The sequence below is a fragment of the Apteryx rowi genome, unplaced genomic scaffold, assembly GCF_003343035.1.
Source record: "Apteryx rowi isolate R43461 unplaced genomic scaffold, aptRow1 scaffold_55, whole genome shotgun sequence".
NCBI lineage: Eukaryota > Metazoa > Chordata > Aves > Apterygiformes > Apterygidae > Apteryx > Apteryx rowi.
In genome coordinates, this window is record NW_020450816.1 from 3,086,677 (window position 1) to 3,106,387 (window position 19,711).

Genomic DNA, 19,711 nt, shown 5'->3' on the forward strand with positions numbered 1-19,711 from the left:
CGCTGGGCGCCGCCGCCGGGGCCGAGCCGCGGCAGGTCTTCCAGGTGCTGGAGGAGCAGCCGGCCGGCACCTGGGTGGGCACCGTGGCCACCCGGCCCGGCTTCACCTACCGGCTCAGCGAGCACCATGCCCTCTTCTCCATCAACGCCACCTCGGGCGCCCTGCACACCCGCACCACCATCGACCGTGAGAGCCTGGCCAGCGACGTGGTGGACCTCGTGGTGCTCTCCAGCCAGCCCACCTACCCCAGCGAGGTGCGCGTGCTGGTGCTTGACCTCAACGACAACGCACCCGTCTTCCCTGACCCCTCCATCGTGGTGACGTTCAAGGAGGACACGGGCAGCGGGCGCCAGCTTATCCTGGACACCGCCACCGATGCTGACAGTGGCACCAACGGTGTGGACCACAGCTCCTACCGCATCGTGGCCGGCAATGAGGAGGGGCGTTTCCGGCTTAACATCACCCTCAATCCCAGCGGCGAAGGAGCTTTCCTGCACCTGGTGTCCCGGGGTGGGCTGGACAGGGAGGCCACCCCCACCTACCAGCTCCTGGTGCAAGTGGAGGACAAGGGAGAGCCTCGGCGACGGGGGTACCTTCAGGTCAACGTCACTGTCCAGGACATCAATGACAACCCACCCGTCTTCAGCCAGACCCTCTACCAGGCCCGAGTGCCTGAGGATGCGCCTGTCGGGGCCAGCGTTCTCCAGGTGGCGGCGGCGGATGCTGACGAAGGCACCAACGCCGACATCCGCTATCGCCTGGAAGGAGGTGATGGCGGTGGTGGGGAGGGGGCCGGGAGCCTCCCATTTGAGGTGGACCCCGAGAGCGGGGTGATCCGCATCCGGGAGCCTTTGGACTACGAGGCGCGGCAGCAGTACTCGCTGACGGTGCAGGCCATGGACCGCGGCGTGCCCGCGCTGAGTGGCCGGGCCGAGGCCCTCATCCGTCTGCTCGACGTCAATGATAACGAGCCCCGGGTGAAGTTCCGCTATTTCCCTGCCACCTCCCGCTTCGCCTCCGTGGATGAGAACGCAGCCCCCGGCACCGTGGTGGCCCTGCTAACAGTGAGCGACGCCGACTCCCCTGCGGCCAACGGGAACATCTCCGTGTCGATCCTGGCGGGAAACGAGCAGCGGCACTTTGAGGTGCACAGCAGTAAGGTACCCAACCTCAGTCTCATAAAGGTAGCAGCTGCCTTGGACCGGGAGCGCATYCCGGCCTACAACCTTACCGTGGCGGTTGCTGATAACTACGGGGCCCCACCGCCACCCCCTGGTTCCCCCACTTCTTCCCTTGCCCCTGACGGGGCAGCGGCTGCTCCTGTGAGCCGCTCATCAGTGGCTAGCCTGGTGATCTTTGTGAATGACATTAATGACCACCCCCCGGTCTTTGGGCAGTCGGTGTACAGGGTGAATATCAGTGAGGAGGTGCCACTGGGCAGCTACGTGCGAGGCCTGAGTGCCACGGACCGTGACTCCGGCCTCAACGCCAACCTCAAATACAGTATCGTTTCAGGCAACGAGCTTGGCTGGTTCCGCATCAGCGAGCACAGCGGGCTGGTCACGACGGCTGGCCCTGATGGTGGCACAGCTGGGCCTGCTGTGGGTATGTCCATCACCCACGGGCTGGACCGAGAGACTGCCTCTGAGGTGGTACTCAACATCAGCGCCCGTGACCAGGGAGTGCAGCCCAAGTTTTCCTATGCTCAGCTGGTGGTCACCATCCTGGATGTCAATGATAACAAACCTTGCTTCAGTCAACCTGATGGCTACCGCGTGTCCCTGACTGAAAACTCCCCTTTGGGAACTGAGTTGCTGATCCTGAGTGCTACCGATGGGGATCTGGGGGACAATGGGACTGTTCGCTTCTCCCTGCAGGAAGCTGAGCCAGCGGTGGCAACGAGTGGCTCCTCTGCGGTGGCCCCTCGCCGAGTCTTTCGCTTGGATCCTGTGTCGGGCAAGCTCAGCACTGTCTCGCAGCTGGACAGGGAGGAGCAGGCTCACTTCTCCCTGCAGGTCCTGGCCACTGATTTAGGTTCTCCTCCTCTTTCTTCAATAGCTCGGGTTAATGTGAGTCTGCTCGATGTGAATGACAATAGCCCTGTGTTTTACCCGGTTCAATATTTTGCCCACATCCAAGAGAATGAACCAGCTGGAACCTATGTGACCACGGTGTCTGCCACTGACCCTGACTTGGGACCCAATGGGACAGTCAAGTACAGCATCTCTGCTGGAGACACCTCCAGGTTTCAGGTCCATGGCCAGACAGGGATCATCACAACAAAAATAGCCCTTGACAGAGAAGAGAAAACTGCTTACCAGTTGCAGATAGTGGCCACAGATGGTGGCCATCTCCAGTCACAGAACCAAGCCATTGTCACCATCACTGTCCTGGACACTCAGGACAACCCACCTGTTTTCAGCCAGGGCATGTACAGTTTTGTTGTCTTTGAAAATGTTGCCATAGGTTACCATGTAGGTACTGTTTTTGCTTCCACCATGGACCTCAACACCAACATCAGTTACCTTATCACAAGAGGTGACCAAAGGGGCATGTTTGCCATCAACAGAGTGACAGGCCAGATCACCACAGCCAGTATTATTGATAGGGAAGAGCAAGCATTTTACCAGCTGAAAGTGGTGGCTAGTGGTGGGGCAATAACTGGAGACACTGTGGTCAATATAACTGTCAAAGATTTAAATGACAACTCCCCTCACTTTATTCAYGCGGTGGAAAGTGTAAATGTGGTTGAAAACTGGAAAGCTGGGCACACCATTTTCCAGGCCAAAGCTCTTGATCCTGATGAAGGTGTTAATGGAGTGGTCCTTTACAGCCTTAAGCAAAACCCAAAGGGCTTGTTTTCAATCAGTGAAAAAACAGGTGCCATAAGCTTAACGGGACCGCTTGACATAAATGCTGGGTCTTACCAGGTAGAGATTCTGGCCTCTGATATGGGGGTTCCACAGTTGTCCTCTAACTTCATCCTGACTGTCTCTGTTCATGATGTAAATGATAATCCACCTGTGTTTGATCAGCTTTCCTATGAAGTTACTATTTTGGAGTCAGAGGCTGTGAATTCCAGGTTCTTTAAAGTACAGGCTTCTGACAAAGATTCAGGTGTGAATGGAGAAATAGCTTACAGTATAATTGAAGGAAATACTGGGGATGCCTTTGGCATATTCCCGGATGGTCAGCTGTATATAAAGAGTGAACTGGACCGTGAACTTCAAGAAAGATATATTTTACTGGTTGTTGCCTCTGACAGAGCAGTAGAACCACTCAATGCTACTGTGAATGTTACTGTAATTCTGGAGGATGTAAATGATAATAGGCCACTGTTTAACAGCACCAACTATGTCTTTTATTTTGAAGAGGAGCAGAGAGGTGGATCGTATGTAGGTAAAATAAATGCTGTAGATAAAGACTTCGGGCCAAATGGTGAAGTCAGGTATTCATTTGAGCATATGCAACCAGATTTTGAGCTGAACACAATAACTGGCGAAATAACAAGCACTCATCAGTTTGACAGGGAAGCTCTTATGAGACAGCGGGGAGCTGCCGTATTTAGTCTTACGGTAATAGCGACAGATCAAGGGTTGCCAAAGCCTCTAAAGGATCAGGCAACTGTACAAATCTACATGAAAGATATCAATGATAACGCCCCCAAATTTTTAAAAGATTTGTACCAAGCTACTATATCAGAATTAGCAGCAAATCTGACACAGGTTCTGAGAGTTTCTGCCTCAGATGTTGATGAAGGGAATAATGGGTTGATTCACTATTCTGTAGTCAAGGGAAATGAAGAAAACCAGTTCACAATAGATAGCAGCACAGGCCAGGTGACATTAATAGGCAAACTAGATCATGAAGCTACTGCATCATATTCACTTGTCATCCAAGCGATAGACTCTGGAACAGTTTCCCTAAGCTCAACTTGCACATTGAGCATTGATGTATTGGATGAAAATGACAACAGTCCTTCCTTCTCTAAATCAACTTTATTAGTGGATGTCTTGGAAAATATGAGAGTTGGTGAACTTGTGTCCTCTGTCACTGCCACTGATTCTGATTCAGGTGACAATGCTGACCTCCACTATAGTATTACAGGGACAAACAATCATGGGACCTTTAGCATCAGTCCCAACACTGGCAGTATTTTTCTTGCAAAAAAATTGGACTTTGAGACACAATCTTTATATAAGCTAAATATAACAGCAAAAGACCAAGGAAGGCCACCACGGTCATCTACAATGTCAGTAGTAATACATGTTAGGGATTTTAATGACAACCCTCCTAATTTTCCTCCAGGGGACATTTTTAAATCTATTGTTGAGAACGTTCCTGTTGGTAGTTCTGTCATTTCTGTAACTGCTCATGATCCAGACGCAGATATTAATGGGCAGTTAACCTATGCAATCATTCAACAGATGCCAAGAGGTAATCATTTCCGTATAGACGAAGTCAGAGGGACAGTATTTACCAATGCTGAAATAGATCGCGAGTTTGCTAATCTCTTTGAATTAACAGTCAAAGCCACTGATCAGGCTGTTCCTGTGGAATCCAGACGATTTGCTCTGAAGAATGTGACCATTTTGGTGACGGATCAAAACGACAATGTTCCTGTGTTCATATCGCAAAATGCTCTTGCAGCTGACCCTTCAGTCGTGATCGGTTCAATCCTAACTACAATTATTGCTGCAGATCCTGACGAGGGCGCCAACGGGGAAGTGGAATATGAAATAATCAATGGAGATACCGAAACCTTCATTGTGGATCGTTACAGCGGAGATTTAAGAGTAGCATCAGCTTTGGTGCCTTCTCAGCTCATCTACAATCTCATAGTTTCTGCCACGGATCTTGGCCCCGAAAGAAGAAAATCTACCACGGAGATGACTATAATTCTGCAAGGGGCTGATGGGCCTGTCTTCACTCAGCCGAAATATATAACCATCTTAAAAGAAGGTGAACCTATTGGGACAAATGTCATATCTATAGAAGCAGCTAGTCCACGGGGTTCAGAGGCTCAAGTGGAATATTACATAGTGTCTGTTCGCTGTGAAGATAAAAGTCTGGGTCGCCTCTTTACCATTGGGCGTCATACTGGTGTGATCCAGACCGCTGCCATCTTGGACAGGGAGCAAGGAGCGCATCTCTACTTGGTGGATGTTTATGCCATTGAAAAATCATCTGCTTTGCCCCGCACGCAGCGAGCAGAGGTAAAATTTTTACATAGTGATTATTTACACATTTCTTTAACTAAGCCATTTTATGTATTTGCTGTATTATCTGACCATTTTAAAGATGTTAGTGCACAGCAGAAGTGAGCTGAAAATTAAGTCTGTTGGTTCATTAGTTCAAGATAACCTTTCAGTCAGTGTGCCTCCAACTGTTTTCCTCAAAGCTGCCTGTCTAGAAGTTTGGGAGAGGTTTGGGTGTAGCTTAAACTTTGCTACTCCAGGCATGACACTGGTAAAATAAATCTTGGGTACTAAATACTTTAGCTTTAATCACAGGCRTCTCTGAGTTTTGCATGCTTTCTCGTTTTAGCAATCATTAATTAGTTTTAGTCTTTCTATTCCTATGTGAGCTATTACTGGACTTCTTTTATTACAGTTGTCATGTCAATGTGTCTGAGAATTGGCCAGTAGGGGATTGCTCTCTGAACAGTTCGTTTAGTGTCCCAGGTCTGGGCATACTTATTCTCCCCTCCCTTGTGGTGTTCCTGGTTAAGTTCCTCAAATGGATCTCCTCGTATTTCGCAGGTCTACTGTTATTCCTTTCTTTATGTTCACAAATGAGCATGAAAATGGTCTTGTTTCTGTTCTCAGATGTGCCTGACTTATAAAAGTATTAACACTTCAGCAGGAAACTTTCCTTATCAGAATGCCATTTGCTTTGCAGTTGACTGAAGGGTCTTTAAGTGATCTCTGCATAATTAGCTTGAGCAGGGAAGGGTGGAAAACGGGTCTGAAACCTCAGCTGTGAGGTGCAAATGTTGTAACTGCTGCTTTTTGGTTTTTTGTTAATTGAGTCACGGAGCTAAAAGCATATACCATTCATATCGCCTTCTAGATGAAGACTGAAAAAGCTGTTGTGAAAGGGAGTCTTGTTTGGTTTAACTTGCACTGTATCTGGAGCTGCCTTCCACATCTTACTATGAGTCACTTAACTTTCACTCTCTGGCAGTCTGGAGCCAGCACTGTTGAGTAGGTCAACCAGCAGGGGATGCCGGAGTGCGCAGTGGTCCAACCCTTTCCCTCACCAGCAAAGTGCCTTACCTCAATATTGCATAGCCTGTCACATCCCGGACCTTACCCCTCTATGTATTTCCACTTCAGTCTTTCAATTCTGAGCCACCAATGATACTGTGGTCATTTGGGGTCTTTCTGTTTTGTCTCAGTGAATGTGGTATTTCCAACTCTGTTACTTGGCATCTGTAGCTTTTTGTTTTACTGTGTTTCAAGTATGATCTGTAAAAGCATGTAGCCTCACTTTCTTATACTGGTAATACTTGACACTGTACAAAATGATCGTTTAAGTTGGGAATTTGAGCAGTGCTTGAACTCGGAAAAGATTTCTCAGTGTGTAAGATGGAGCTTATTTTAATGGTGTACATAGTGTAATGTTTTTCATTTGATTATTATATGAGGAAGAACCATAATGTATCTGAACAGTGCCTGTTTTAGAAGTGAGTGCTATTAGTTTGTGTAATGCCGGTTACTTTCATCATAAAAGGTTCCTGTTGTATAGGTCTTTGCACCCTTCCTAGTAACTTGTAGAAGACGAAAGCAAAAATTGATAAAAGTTGAATAACTATTAGATCATATTTTGTCCCGATGAACAGTTGTTTTGAGCATTAAGCCTTTCTCAGTGGATATTTGGATGACAATCCCACAGCTTTTAGTCTGCCCACATGAGTGAAGAGACTGAAGGGCTGATAGGGGACCCTATGGTTGGGATAGTTTTACATATTGTGAAAGTATCCAGTAAGAACATTGGAGCAATGAAGAAAACAACCATTGAAATTTTAAACCAATTTTACATTGTTGAACACAAACCACTCCCGAAATCAAAAGCAAATGTTTTATTCTGTAAAGACTATTGAAAGCAATAGTCAGGAGCTAGGATTTCATATTACTATTGGTTGCATCTTTATAACTTCCAAAACACATTTTTCCTCCCAGACAAACATTAGTTTACTGTGCTTCTTTAGAAATATATTATGAATGATAGTCAGCTTTCAATGTTAAAAAAAAAAAAAAAAGCCCATAATCACATGCAGTCTTTCTCAACTGATTTAGTTTCCCCCGAAAGGCTTTTGCAATCCCACTTTTGAAGAACTACTATACTAATGTTCTGTATGCCAGCTGACCGTCAGTGGGTGCTGAATAAGCTATGCAACTTTTTCCCATGTTGTTTTTAAGCAATAACTTTGTTTGCTGAGTAGTGGTTTGAAGTACTGAGTGCATGCRTTTCAGCCTTAGTTTACTGCCAGTCACCTTTCTTGAGAAACAGCCAGTGCCCAAGTACATGAGTACTACTTCTTTGCCTTTAAAACCCCACCCTAAAGAGCACTCCTGCTAAAGTCTTTGTACATCAAATCTGTAATTCAGCAGCTTTAATGTTTTCCTTTAGTTCTAATTTGTAAGGTGATGACTAGAGTGGTGGAACTGCCAGAACACTCGTTAGGGACAATGAATGTACATGAACCTCTGGAATAGTTAAGGCCACAAAACTGAAGTATTCTTTTGTACATAACGTCTTCACCTCGACTTTGTAGAGACAGTGTTATAATTAAGCGTTCATGCAGGCGTACATGGACAAGCTAGTATGTCAGGTATCACTGCATTTGAAGCTGTCACTGTTTTCTGAGTAGATGAACTGTGTGGTCATGAGTTTTGTTAATGAGAAAAAGATTAACTGTTTTCCATTTTCTTTCTCCTCTCTCTTATAAAGAATATGCTGGGTTTTGGGTTTAGATCTGGTTAAGGGGGAAAAGAATACTGATAAGATATGCTTAACATCTCCATTCTTCCTTATTGCGTGCTATACTTTCTGCCCTGACACCCCACATCACCTTAGTTGCACTTTGGCACATAAGTGAACTAGAGAGTAGTTGGAGCTACTCACTGCTAAACTTGCCAGCCAAGAGCAGTGAGAGAGAAGCAGTAGCAAGGAAAGGTTATTGAATCTTTTTTTCTAAATTAAGCTTTAGGAATGGTTATAGGTATGAGTTAGAGGGCTATTTGCAAGTTTGGAAACAGTTACTAGGCATTGTCTAGCCAGCAGACAGTATAAAAGAAGAGCATGCTTGTGTGAAACCACTTATAATAAGTCTAGTCCATGAATCTTTGTCCTTGGGAAATGGTATGATTGAGAGCTTTTCCTAGGCTCTGTCACTGAACTCTACTTCTTTTCAATAGTGTCAGCATATTGCAATGATACACCCAGTGCTCCAGGTGAAAAAGGAAGTCTCCTCCCAGTCTTGCCCATCCCTGGGGTTTGCCATATAGGATCAGACTACAGATTCATTTATTATGTAGCTACCAGGGTTGTATGCTCGCTTTTTCTAAAGACAGAGTCTGAGGTTATGAGCTATGCAATGACAGGACAGCGAGGGAATCCCCTTCTGACCTAAAACAGTTGACTTATGCCCTGAAAAGGAAGACCTGCAGTATATTTTCATAAAGCAGTGCCAAGTAGTTTTAAAAGAGCAAGAACTGCTTATTTAAAGCATTTTAAAAGTATTTGTTTCATGCTTTTGTATGTTTTCATGCTTATGATATGTAAAGAAATGTTAAAAAAAAAAAAAAAAAAAGTCATGAGGTAAGCTTTATGCTCAAAGTACCAAATAGTCTGAGACTTGCAATGAAAACATAAAGGCTCATTCCATTGTATTTCACAGCCAGATATATACTTTTGGATAGTTGTGTTATAGACTTTGAAAGGGGTGGGGTTTTGTTTTGGTTTTGTGTTTCTGTTTTGATTCTTGTAACCTATTGCTCTCTATAATCTATGCTGACTAAAACCAGATTATTTGCTCTCTTTCCCCCCCCCCTTTTATTAGTCATTAAGTATTTCATTGTTCTTCTGTGGTAAAAATAACATAAGCATCCTAATGGGAGCCTTTCTGTGCTGTTTACCACTTTGCATGTCTTTGTTCATGTTTCTGCTGAAAAAGAAACTGAGTGCTTAGCTCCCTTTTCTTGCTTCTCTAGCATAAATTCTATTTTAACCCCTTCAAGCAGGTGTTGAGGATTTCACCGTCATGATTATATTTAATGTAGAAAGATTTAATGGCTATTGGGATCATACTAAAGCTACATGTTTTTATTCAGTCTGGGTTTCCAAAACAAAAAATGCATGTTGTATGATAGTTCAGATGATACTGTGCTTTGGAACACTATAGTCACCCCTTATTTCTGGGATGGCAGTAATGAATAGGAACATGAGGACAATACCCAGTTGTCTTTAATCTACTAGGGATTAAAGAGATTTAGACAGAACCTCTAGTTTGCATGTTTAACCGTTAAGTGGATACCTTCCTTCAAAGGAGCAGTAGGTCTGCTGGGAACCAATGGTGCTAACATGTATATAATCTATGAGAAACGAGAGGGTAACAGTTTGGGAGTTTTTCAGCTAAACATCTTCCAAATGTTTCAAGTAAGTAGTCCAAGTTCATAGCTTCCAAGGAAGGGATAAAATAGTATAAATTTTAAATCAAAGATTGCACACGTAGTGGTATTAGATGCTACCAGGAGCAGATCTGTGCACAAGGATTCCTTGCCTCTTTAGGACTGCTAAGGGTGTAGATGGAAAATGGTAAGGGACTGGATACATCTGTTTTTAAAATAAAATCAGTTTACTTCAATCAAATGTTCACCTTGCATGCCCCGTCTGTCTCGGCCAGTGCCTTTTCTTTGTCTTTCCTGTTCAACTTTTTCTGATCCAGCCAGTTCCTCTGGGTTGCAGCTTTATAGATTAGGCTGCCTGCATGCCCACCCTGCCTTTTCCTGATTTATACAGTCCTTAGCTCCAGTGCTCAGCCTCTGATGTTTACCCAGCACACGTTTTTGCTGGGTTTGTGCCTATTCCTTTCGTTATCCCATTTTATGGCTTCACAGCTCAGTACACCCTAGGTCCTTTGTCTCAGCTTGCTTTGGGTATCTGAAGTCCTGCACCACATGGGTCTCTACTGGACCTAAGAGTGAAATGGAGGTATTCCAAAAAAAGCTTCCTCCACTGCATGTGTCCAGTGCAGAGCTCCAAAAACCCAGAGTAAGAAAGGGAAGATGATTCCTACTAGGAATACCAGAATTTGTCTGGCTCTAGAGCCGTGGGAGTGCTGTGGTTCCCTCGTGCTGCATGTGCCAGGTACCACAGGGGTTACGTGTGGCAAAGCCTGGCAACATGTGGCATAGGCCTAATGTCACTTTGCTCAAGAAGTGGAAAGATGTGGATTGGTAGGGCAAAGCCTTTAAGGTATTATTTTTCTAACCAATCTGGGTAACAACACAGAGCTTTAAATTTAGTAAGAGAACCTGAAACACTTTTGGGAAGTATTATCTGGCATGTCTTGTATTTACCAGTACAAGCACGAACAATGCAGTGCTCGTTGTGTTTGCACTACTTTGAATCATTTTATTCTTTAGCGATACATGGCACATTAATTGTGGCTTGACAAAGGAAATTACTTACGAAACATTTGAGTAAACAATGAAAATCTGCCTCCTTGTCAAAGTTCCAAAGCCAATTTTTTTCTTCATGCTGGTGTTATTGATTCTGAGAAATGTGTAATTATTTAACTTATTGCTGTCACTTGCACTGGTCGAAAAAAGAATCTATGAGCTTTCTTTGAATACAAGTGGGAGGTGAATGTGACCTGTGTCAAAAACTGTTCCAAACCAATTTGTACTTTTCAGATAGTTCAGGGTTGTCCCTGTTTTCATTATCTTTCATTTCTTTAATGGCTGTCTTGCTAAATTCTCTTAATATTTAGAATTTTTAATTTCTTTATCTTTGAAGCCTTATAAAATGACCTTACATGCAAAAATGCACAATTTTTATGTGAAGTCACTAGATTTTTTAAAACAATATTCTTTATTATGGAAAATATTACTTTTCATATGTCTCTAAGGCAAACATTAGGAATAAAGTCTCAAAACCAATGCAAAATTTTCATGTGCTTAATTTTGCCAGGTATTAAATTCTTCATAAAAACCTCTAAATGATTCTTAGGTTCTATTGATGTTAACAAGCAAGTCTTTTTCCAGGTAAAATGATACCCCACCCCCCACCCCCCAATTTATTAGAGTGCAGATTTCTTTCTATGTTTTAGTCTTACATGAAGCAATTGGCTGTTTATTAATGAGAAAAACTTGCTTCAAACCTTGGTCACCAGAGTTCCTGTGGTCTTGTTATCTACAGGTATCATCATTAGCTTTTCTGTGATAAAACTATGTTGTTGCTGGCTCCTTAAATCTTTATCGTCTTTGGCTATTTCCTGGGCATTTCTTAACCCTCCAGACAGCAAGTCCTGCACCCTCTTAGAGGATGTTCGTACCCTTTTGACTGAAGGAAAGAGGCTCTAGACAATTTCGTGGTCTCTTTTAAGAGGTTCAGTATTGTTGAAACACCCTCAAAGGGTTGTTCTCTCTTTTCCTCCCCCAAAACCAAGTGTTGGTTTAGTTTATATCAAAGCAATGTCCTGGCATGACAGTTATACTAGTCTAGGTTGTTTTAACTGTGTCTAGACTAGGGAGCAGCATTAGTGTTAACTCAGTTGGGTTTGTAACTAGTATAATTATGTCTGTGCAAAACCTGTGTGTAGACAAGCTCTAATACTCTAGGGTTCTAATTAAAAATGAAATTTATTGCAAATAAAATTGAAGTAAAACAAAGAGTTTTCTGAACATACTTATAGTAAAGAAATGTGATGCCAGTATGGTACATCATATGACCTGCTTCAGTAAATTTATAGCCTTACTTCACTTTGCCAAGAATAATACCAGATATGTTAGGGAAACTGTGTCTTTGTTTTACCATGATGTTCCTCTCTATTCTAATAAATCTTATTTTTAATTAGACCCCTTAGTCTCGACTGTCACCCAGGTTTGTTTTCGTAGAGATCTATTTTTGTTTACTTCCTCAGAGCAATAACATACCAATAGGGTAGTAGAACAGATGGAAACTGATAGCTATGATTATGCTGTAAAAATACATGTATTCACATTAGTTAATGCAAAAGAATTTCAGAGAACCTCTTATGGAAGTGGTAATTTATGTGCCAACAGCTATGCAAAAAATAATGTTTTTGCCTTAGTATTTAATATTCTGCAGTCTTTGCACGCACGTGTGTGCGCACACACACACACACTCTGTTAATAGGCTATTGCTCGTATTGACATAGTCATCTTGGATTAGTGTGTAAGGGTTTACATACTATATTTAACGCAGACATCCAGACATTCAGCTATACAGAGAGAAAAGCATTCTGATGTTATCTGGTAAAAACATGCATCTGGTAAAAACATTCAGCAGAATGTAAGGTTCAGGTGGATGGGTGGAGCTGTGAGGGCTTCTTTTGGAAAAGAGTATCTTCTGCAGAGACATGAACTTCCCCCATGGACCTGAGGTGGGAACCCCTCATGGAGGGTTTCTGGGGGCAGCCGGGCAAGGGAAGCTAAGTCATAGCAGACCCGAGTTGTGGTGTGGAGGGAAAGTTAAAGAGCATCTTTGGGCTATCTCATTGGCAGAGAAGTGTATGTATAAAGCTTGCCTTTTTGCTGATCCCCAAGGCCTGTTGGCTACCTCCATGGGTTGCTCACATGCTGGGAGATGTTTGCATGCTGCTCCCTGAGGTTGCTGCGGAGGGGCTCGGCTCCATGAGATCTTCTCTTTCATTTTCTCTCTTCCAGGGGACAGTGCCTTTAGCATCTTCTAAGAGACCTGAAACATGAAGAAAGGATTTCTCTTATAAATCTATGTGAGGTGAAACAAATAGGAGTAGTTTTGAGATGGGCCATGTGCCTGGTATGTGAAGTATTATCAGCATTAACATGAAAATAAGTTTTGATTTCAGATATTGACATTATTCAGCCTCACCTAATGGCCAATTATGCTTCTCTAAATACTCACACATGTACGTGCGCTTGTCAAAATARTGCTGCTCTCAGGCAATCAGCTGAATGTGCTCAGAAGACAACCAAACTGTCAAACAACACTATAGTTTTCTCTATAGCATCCACCTGTGCTGTTTCCAGTGCTCACAATGTACCTGTGTGTTGGCTGCTCTCCAACAGCAGTCAAGCCCTGATTTACCATTACCAGCAGAAGTGTGTGAAGGCAAGGGAAAGGGGGCAGTGTGACTCAAGGTTATGGTGTGCTTTCCCTCTTTATGTTACTCTTCTGAATCTCCTAAAAGCAGAGGAGGACACAACTGTTTCTTGCCGAATACCTGCGGTATAAAGTACTTGATGAAGGTTCATCGCAAAGTGAAGTACGTTAAGTTGTACTTGGTGTGGAGCATCCCACAAAGACTGTTATGTTGTAGTATGTCCCCAGGAACCTGAACTCAGACATGTTCTTCGTTTAAAAATAAGGCATTGGAGGAAGAAGAATAAAACTGTTTGAGGGGTTGATGTTGGTAGGCGTCTTTTGGACCTCTGCTCCAGCACAGTGAAAGGTGAAGTGCGCCTCCTCCTAGAAGCCAGGGCTTTTGTACCAAGAGCTGTACAGTGGAGCCCAGCCTGCTGTGCCCTGTTTGCATGGAGCGCGCTGCTCCTGTATTTTTTGCTGCTGCCATGTGTGTGGGAAGCCTCTATTCAGCTTAATATATTGCACATTCATACCCCCTCCCATTATTAAATTATTTTAACTTCTGAGGGGTAATGGTGCRATTTACTACTTATTTAATTATATATGAATGGCATTGATGAAACTGATGAGCTGGAGTGTTTGAGCATCTTACAAGTTAATTTTGACTCATTTCCAGGCCCCTACTTGGAGTATCTTATTTTTTATATATACACACACACACGCATGCACGCACACACTTTTTTCTTTTCTTTTTTTAATGGGGCAGCTTATTAGCATAGACCATAATAATCACTCTTGCTGATTGAGATGAAGAGTGGATTTGTGAGCTGTGCTGCAAGAATGAATGAATGAATGAAAGGCCCTTTCATGACTTGGAGTTTTGTTCTGTCCTTGCCTTGAGGAGAGGCAGGGTGGGACGAGTGCTCCGGGGAGTGCAGCCGCATGCGTGCGTTGTACACTTGGGAACAGGATCTGAAATCACGTGGACATTTTTCTTACCAGACATAAAATGTAAAACTATCCTGGGCTAATTCAAAGCTCTACTTTGATATTGCTGCTAACATGAATTTAACATATCCTCCATGAAGYGAAAAATGAAAAAAAGGCAGAGTTTTCACTTAGTGAACTGTGCGTGTTAGTTTTAGTTATAAAATCCCTTAAAGTTTTTCCTGAAGGGTTCCTTTGCAGATATGTTCAATTTTAATGCTTTTGAAGACTTTTCGAGATTTTTTTTTTCCTCATTAAAGTATGAATGAGTAAAATTTTAACTTACAACTGTAAGCAAATAGTTTGTATCTATTCTTTCTTGTTTTGTTTTCTGGCCAGATAGTATACTAGTTTTATTTTTGGTGGCTGCAACATTTCTTGAAGTCTAACCCACAGGAAAGCTATTAATTTGAAGAATGTGTATATGATGTTTCACCTACCCAGATCTGTGGTTTTCTTTTTAATTTATATCTTTCTTGTGTGGAATTAATTTAAATAGCGTCCAAAAGTAGATAATGCTAAGTTAAACTCAGCAATAGCAATTGGCTCTCAAAACAAAGATTTGATGTGTAGCAGCTGGAGAGAGAAAATATCAAGTTCACATCACAAGGTACATATATATATATAGAGAGAGAGGAACAAAAATACTACTTAAAATTTTAAGCTAAAGGTGTGGGTTTGCCACAGGCACTGTATTTGGGGAAATGTGTAATTATGTTTTCTTCACAGTATACCAGGAGATGAATCGTTCCTTGGAGAACCAGAGAGAAAACTCTGTGGAGTGAGGACTTTTCATGTAAACTCCTTCTGGATCATTTTTGATAAATTAAGAGAATTCTACTGAAATAGTTCAGAGGAATAAATAAGATGCCTGAGCTATGCTATACGTCTGTAGTATATCTACTTAAAGCTTGGTATTTTCCGTAGGGTTTTTCTTTTGTATCATATTACATTTCAGGTTCCCTGGTGTTTTCCCCGTTCCCCATTCTATATTCTTTTCAATACAACAAATCTTTTTAATCCATCAAAATGTCATGCTGTCTGAAATATGAAGACATGTTGCAATTACAAGGCTGGGAGCAGAAGGCAAACTCTGTAGTTTATTACACTCTTAATCCTTAGAGACCTGCATTTTTGTTTATGTGTATATTTACTTAAATCACTGTTTTTTTGTTTTTGTTTTTCCCCTCATGTTTTGGAGCACGTTTTGTTTAGCCTCATTCTATTCCCCTTAAGTCAATGGAGTCTTTATCCCTGTCATCTCTGGGAAAATAATTTGTGCCTTTGATTTAAGTGAACAAATAAAGGAAAACCTAGATTTTTAACCCTCATAGGTTTTTGTCAGATCACCTGAAAATTAATTTGTGGTTGTGATGATCTTATGTGAAACAGAGGTTCTCCTTCCACTGTGTTTCTCTCTAACAACCCTCTTAACTTTTGCGTTTCTAACTGTCAGAGAGTCTGTTTTATGAAGTATAAAGTTCTTACACCAAGTGATTCCTATGATCAGCACTGAAAGTTGCATTTTTTATCATTTGTTTATTTCTCTGTGCAGTGTTATCAAGTGGGGTTGCAGTTACTCACTATAAGGTTAAGTGATCATGTTGAGATCATAATTAATTAAACATAAGCAATGATGCCTTATTATTTTAAGTCCTGTGGCTGACAGATTTAGCACACTACTTGACCCATGTGCTGATGGAGAGAGGAGGAAGTGGGAGTGAACATTTTCTTTACAGGGCAGGATGATATTGGGTAGGAGAAAACTGCACATAGGCCTGCCAAAATACTTGGATCAAACTAAAGGAACACAGATGGCTGAGGCTGATAAAGGTGTCTGTTATTGTGGGTTTTTTCTTTTTTTTCTGTGCAGTACTGTTTTGAGTTTGTGTGTAAGAGAGAGGTAGGAGGGAAGGAAGAAGACTATATGAATATGTTTATTTTAATACATTTTACAGTTTAAGAAAAGTTGTATTCAATAATACTGCATGTCTGTGCTCAGTAGGAAGCCCTACATGGTGGAGCAAAGCCCTTCTTTTAGGTTTCTGTAACAAAAGAATATGTCCTTAGGGACTTACTTTGCAGTTCCACCAAATCGTGTTGTCTGACCTTTGGTTCCTGGCTGCTAATACAAAAATTAGACTGTAATGCTGGAAGAAACCTGTAAGATTTTGGCTGAGGAGGTTTGAAAGTACACAGACTCTGCGGCCACCTCCGGCCGGTTCATGGACAACCTAAGAGCGAGCTCTCCTGTTACCTGGCCCCGTATGTCTCCTTGTTGCTCAGGTTTATCATTACCTTGACTGCTTGCTTTATGCAACAAGTGTGTGTGTATATCCACTTACACGCTTGTGTAAGTAGTATGTTGTCCTGCAGAGGAGGAGGTGGGTAGGACTGTCTGCAGCTTGTTTGGCTGAGGAGCAAGCCAAGCTGCTGCTGAGCAGGGATGCCTAGGGGAGCTTGTAAGGGAAGAGCATCTCCTTTCCCTGCTTTATCTAGTCAAAGTCCAGTTCTTCATAGCATTTCTAGTAGTTTTTTTTCTTGTAGAAAGCAACCAGCCACCACCTGTAAAAATGCCATGTCTGGGCTTCGAAGTTGCTTACAGAAATAAGTCATTTTCACCAAAGAAGTGGTTGTCCAGATATGTTGGATCTGTTACATCCATAAGCTATGCCATCCATCAACACGGAACTGAGGAGAAGGGAGTAGAAACAACATCTTTTATTCTCCATCCATTAAAGCACAGGCAATTTCTTTAAAGGCATTAAGATTCTTGTTTTGTAAATGATGGCGCTAAAGTTTTCCTGCTCATGACAGCTGGAAATCCACAGGATACTCTTACTAGTGAACATGAAAGAAAAATGGTACTTCAGACTTCATGGTAGGGCAAATAAATTTCATATTGAATAAGCTCTTCAATTTGCAATTGTTAAGTTGATGTTGCTGTTTTTCATAGAAATTAATATATTCAAAATACAGTTGCAAAGTCATACTACTAATGGTATATGATAAATAAGACCAAATTTTATCCACAACAGTATTATTTTGGTCTATTGTCTTCTAAGTGCTCTTTTCTTCCTTTCTTGATTGTCCCATATGTGTTTTTAAAGCAGACATTGAAATAATCTTTTTTTTGGTCATGCAAAGCCACCCAGAAATGAAGGAGACAATGTTTTGTTCTAAGACTTGATATCAAATGAATGTGCTTTCTGATGCCTTGAGGTCTCACATGTGCAAACATTCTACTCCATAAATATAACATATTATTATGACTGTTAATTGTGGCTACTACTATACAAATTGGAAAATAAATGCAGTCCAGCCATGTTYCCTCTGAAAAAAAGCCATTTGTGTGAAGTAGAAAGGATACATTTTCATGGAAAAAGGCAGTATTGCTATTAGAACTCTGACTCTGTAAAGGACTTATGTTCATAAGATCTGGAATTTGTAAGGAAAAAAAAATTATTATTACAAACAGTGGACTGGATTTTCTTTTAGTCATACTGTTTTTCCATCGCTGTAACTGTATTTTCTTTAATGGAATTACTCTGCATTTACATTGGTGTAACCAAGCAGAAAATGAGGCCCAGAGTAAATCAGAAAGAGCTTCTACTTATGCAAATTAAAATCTATATTGAAAGTGACACAGGGTAAACATTAAACATCTCTAAGAAAAAACTTGCCTTTGCCAAGGAAATAAAAAAAACCCCAAAGCATTCTGCAGCCTATAATTAGGCACTTTACATGGATGTAGCTCAGTAAAAAGGAAAATAAGACAATGGTATTAGCACAGTACTCCCATGAAAAGAACTAGTGATAAATTATAGTACTAATGGAGGCTACAGTACAACTTAATGGAGAACATTTCTATAGAAACCTCAGTCAAGAAGTCATTTATACTCTAGAAATTCATTAGTAAGCATATGCAGTCCTCATTGTACACATAACTTAAATATAATGGGGACCTTTATCTAGTATTAATTTAGAGTGCTTTTTGTCATAACATAGTTTTTAAAAAGACAAAAATTATTTTTTTATCTGACAAGCCAGAGGTTTGGTACTCAATGTTTGCATAAGCTGGAAGAAGAAATGAAAGGCCATTTAAAGTAGTTCAGTGGGAGCATGTTAACAGTTTTTCTTTAAAGAAAAGAAAAAAAAATCTATTACCAATATCACATCCATTCCAGCCACCACTAGCTGCTTGCACTTAAAAGAAAAGCAAAACAAAGAACAAGAATAAAAAAAAATGCTGCACTAAGAAGGGTTGTGTTGATATTCCTACCTACATAATCTTAGGGGTTTTTCTATATTAATGAAAACATTATTTAAAATAATATTTTACAGGAAAAATAGAATGATTTTCTTATGGGGGAAAGACTTAAAAATGTAATCATTGAGAAACTTGTGTGTGTGCCTGCATAAAGACTTAAATATAAAATCCTGTTCCTTTAACTCCTCTGGCTAGTTCCTTGAAGACCAGTAGGACCACTAGTGTAAGGCAAACAGGATTTGACCTTTTGATAACACTGAGACTCTTTGTAGGCCACATCTCAATTTACAGGAAAATAAAAGATTTTCCAAGTAAAATAAAATGGACTGCTTACTAAAATGGGAAATTCTTGAAAGAATGTTTACACGTTCACTGTGAGGTGGGGAAAAGCTTCACTGAAGCAAATCCGAAAGGTTATTTTTCTCCTTTTCATTGGCATCAGGACCGTGGTCCTTTCATTTGAGGTGATAGTGAGCTTTGGAGTCATTTGCAGACTTGTCCTAAGCAAGTTTTCTCTCTGTTTGCTTCGCACGGGAACCATAGCATTGTGGTTTGGGTGTTTCTCTATTGTTTGGCGCTCCAGATGTGCCTAGCGCTTACGGCTGAATCAAAGCATGCAACTTTAGCTTTTTAAGACTCTAGGCCGGTTGTCCAGGCTTCCTGTATCCCTTTGGCAAGGGACGACGGATCCCCCAGTGACCCTCCTTCGGGGGAAACGGGCAGGGAGAGGCACCCGTCTGTCGCGGCACAGGAGAGCACCCTCTCGGAGGGCCTGTCTGGCACAGAGGGGGACCTACGCACCGTCCTTAAAGGAGGCTGCTGCATTTGAAATGGCTACGTTTGTGCAGTGAATCCCATCGTAGATGTAGGTTTCTGTTTTCATCAGGAATAGTAACCAGCAACTGTTTGTAGCACTTTATAAACCACACTGGTGTTAACAGCTCTAGTTTATTATGGCCTCCATGTTCAATTGCAAATAGAAGTGCATGAAGTAGGCTATGCATTTAACTATTGGAAATATTTATCCAAGTTTACATGGTAATTTTCTCAAAAGAAGAATGGTTTATTAATAGTTGGGTTTTTTCCTTTTTCATCTCAGAAAGTTGTATGGGAAAGAAATGCTGCTGAAAAATACTG

The 19,711-nt window shown here is 41.8% G+C and overlaps 1 protein-coding gene across 1 annotated transcript in view; it reads left to right on the top strand.

The window, feature by feature from the left end:
* FAT4 (FAT atypical cadherin 4) overlaps window positions 1-19,711 on the top strand; it is a 162,392-nt gene that overhangs the window by 12,236 nt on the left and 130,445 nt on the right. Inside the window, exon 3 of the mRNA XM_026081432.1 lies at window positions 1-5,216. Within this exon, the coding sequence (XP_025937217.1) occupies window positions 1-5,216 (5,216 nt within the window). The remainder of the gene's footprint in view (window positions 5,217-19,711) is intronic.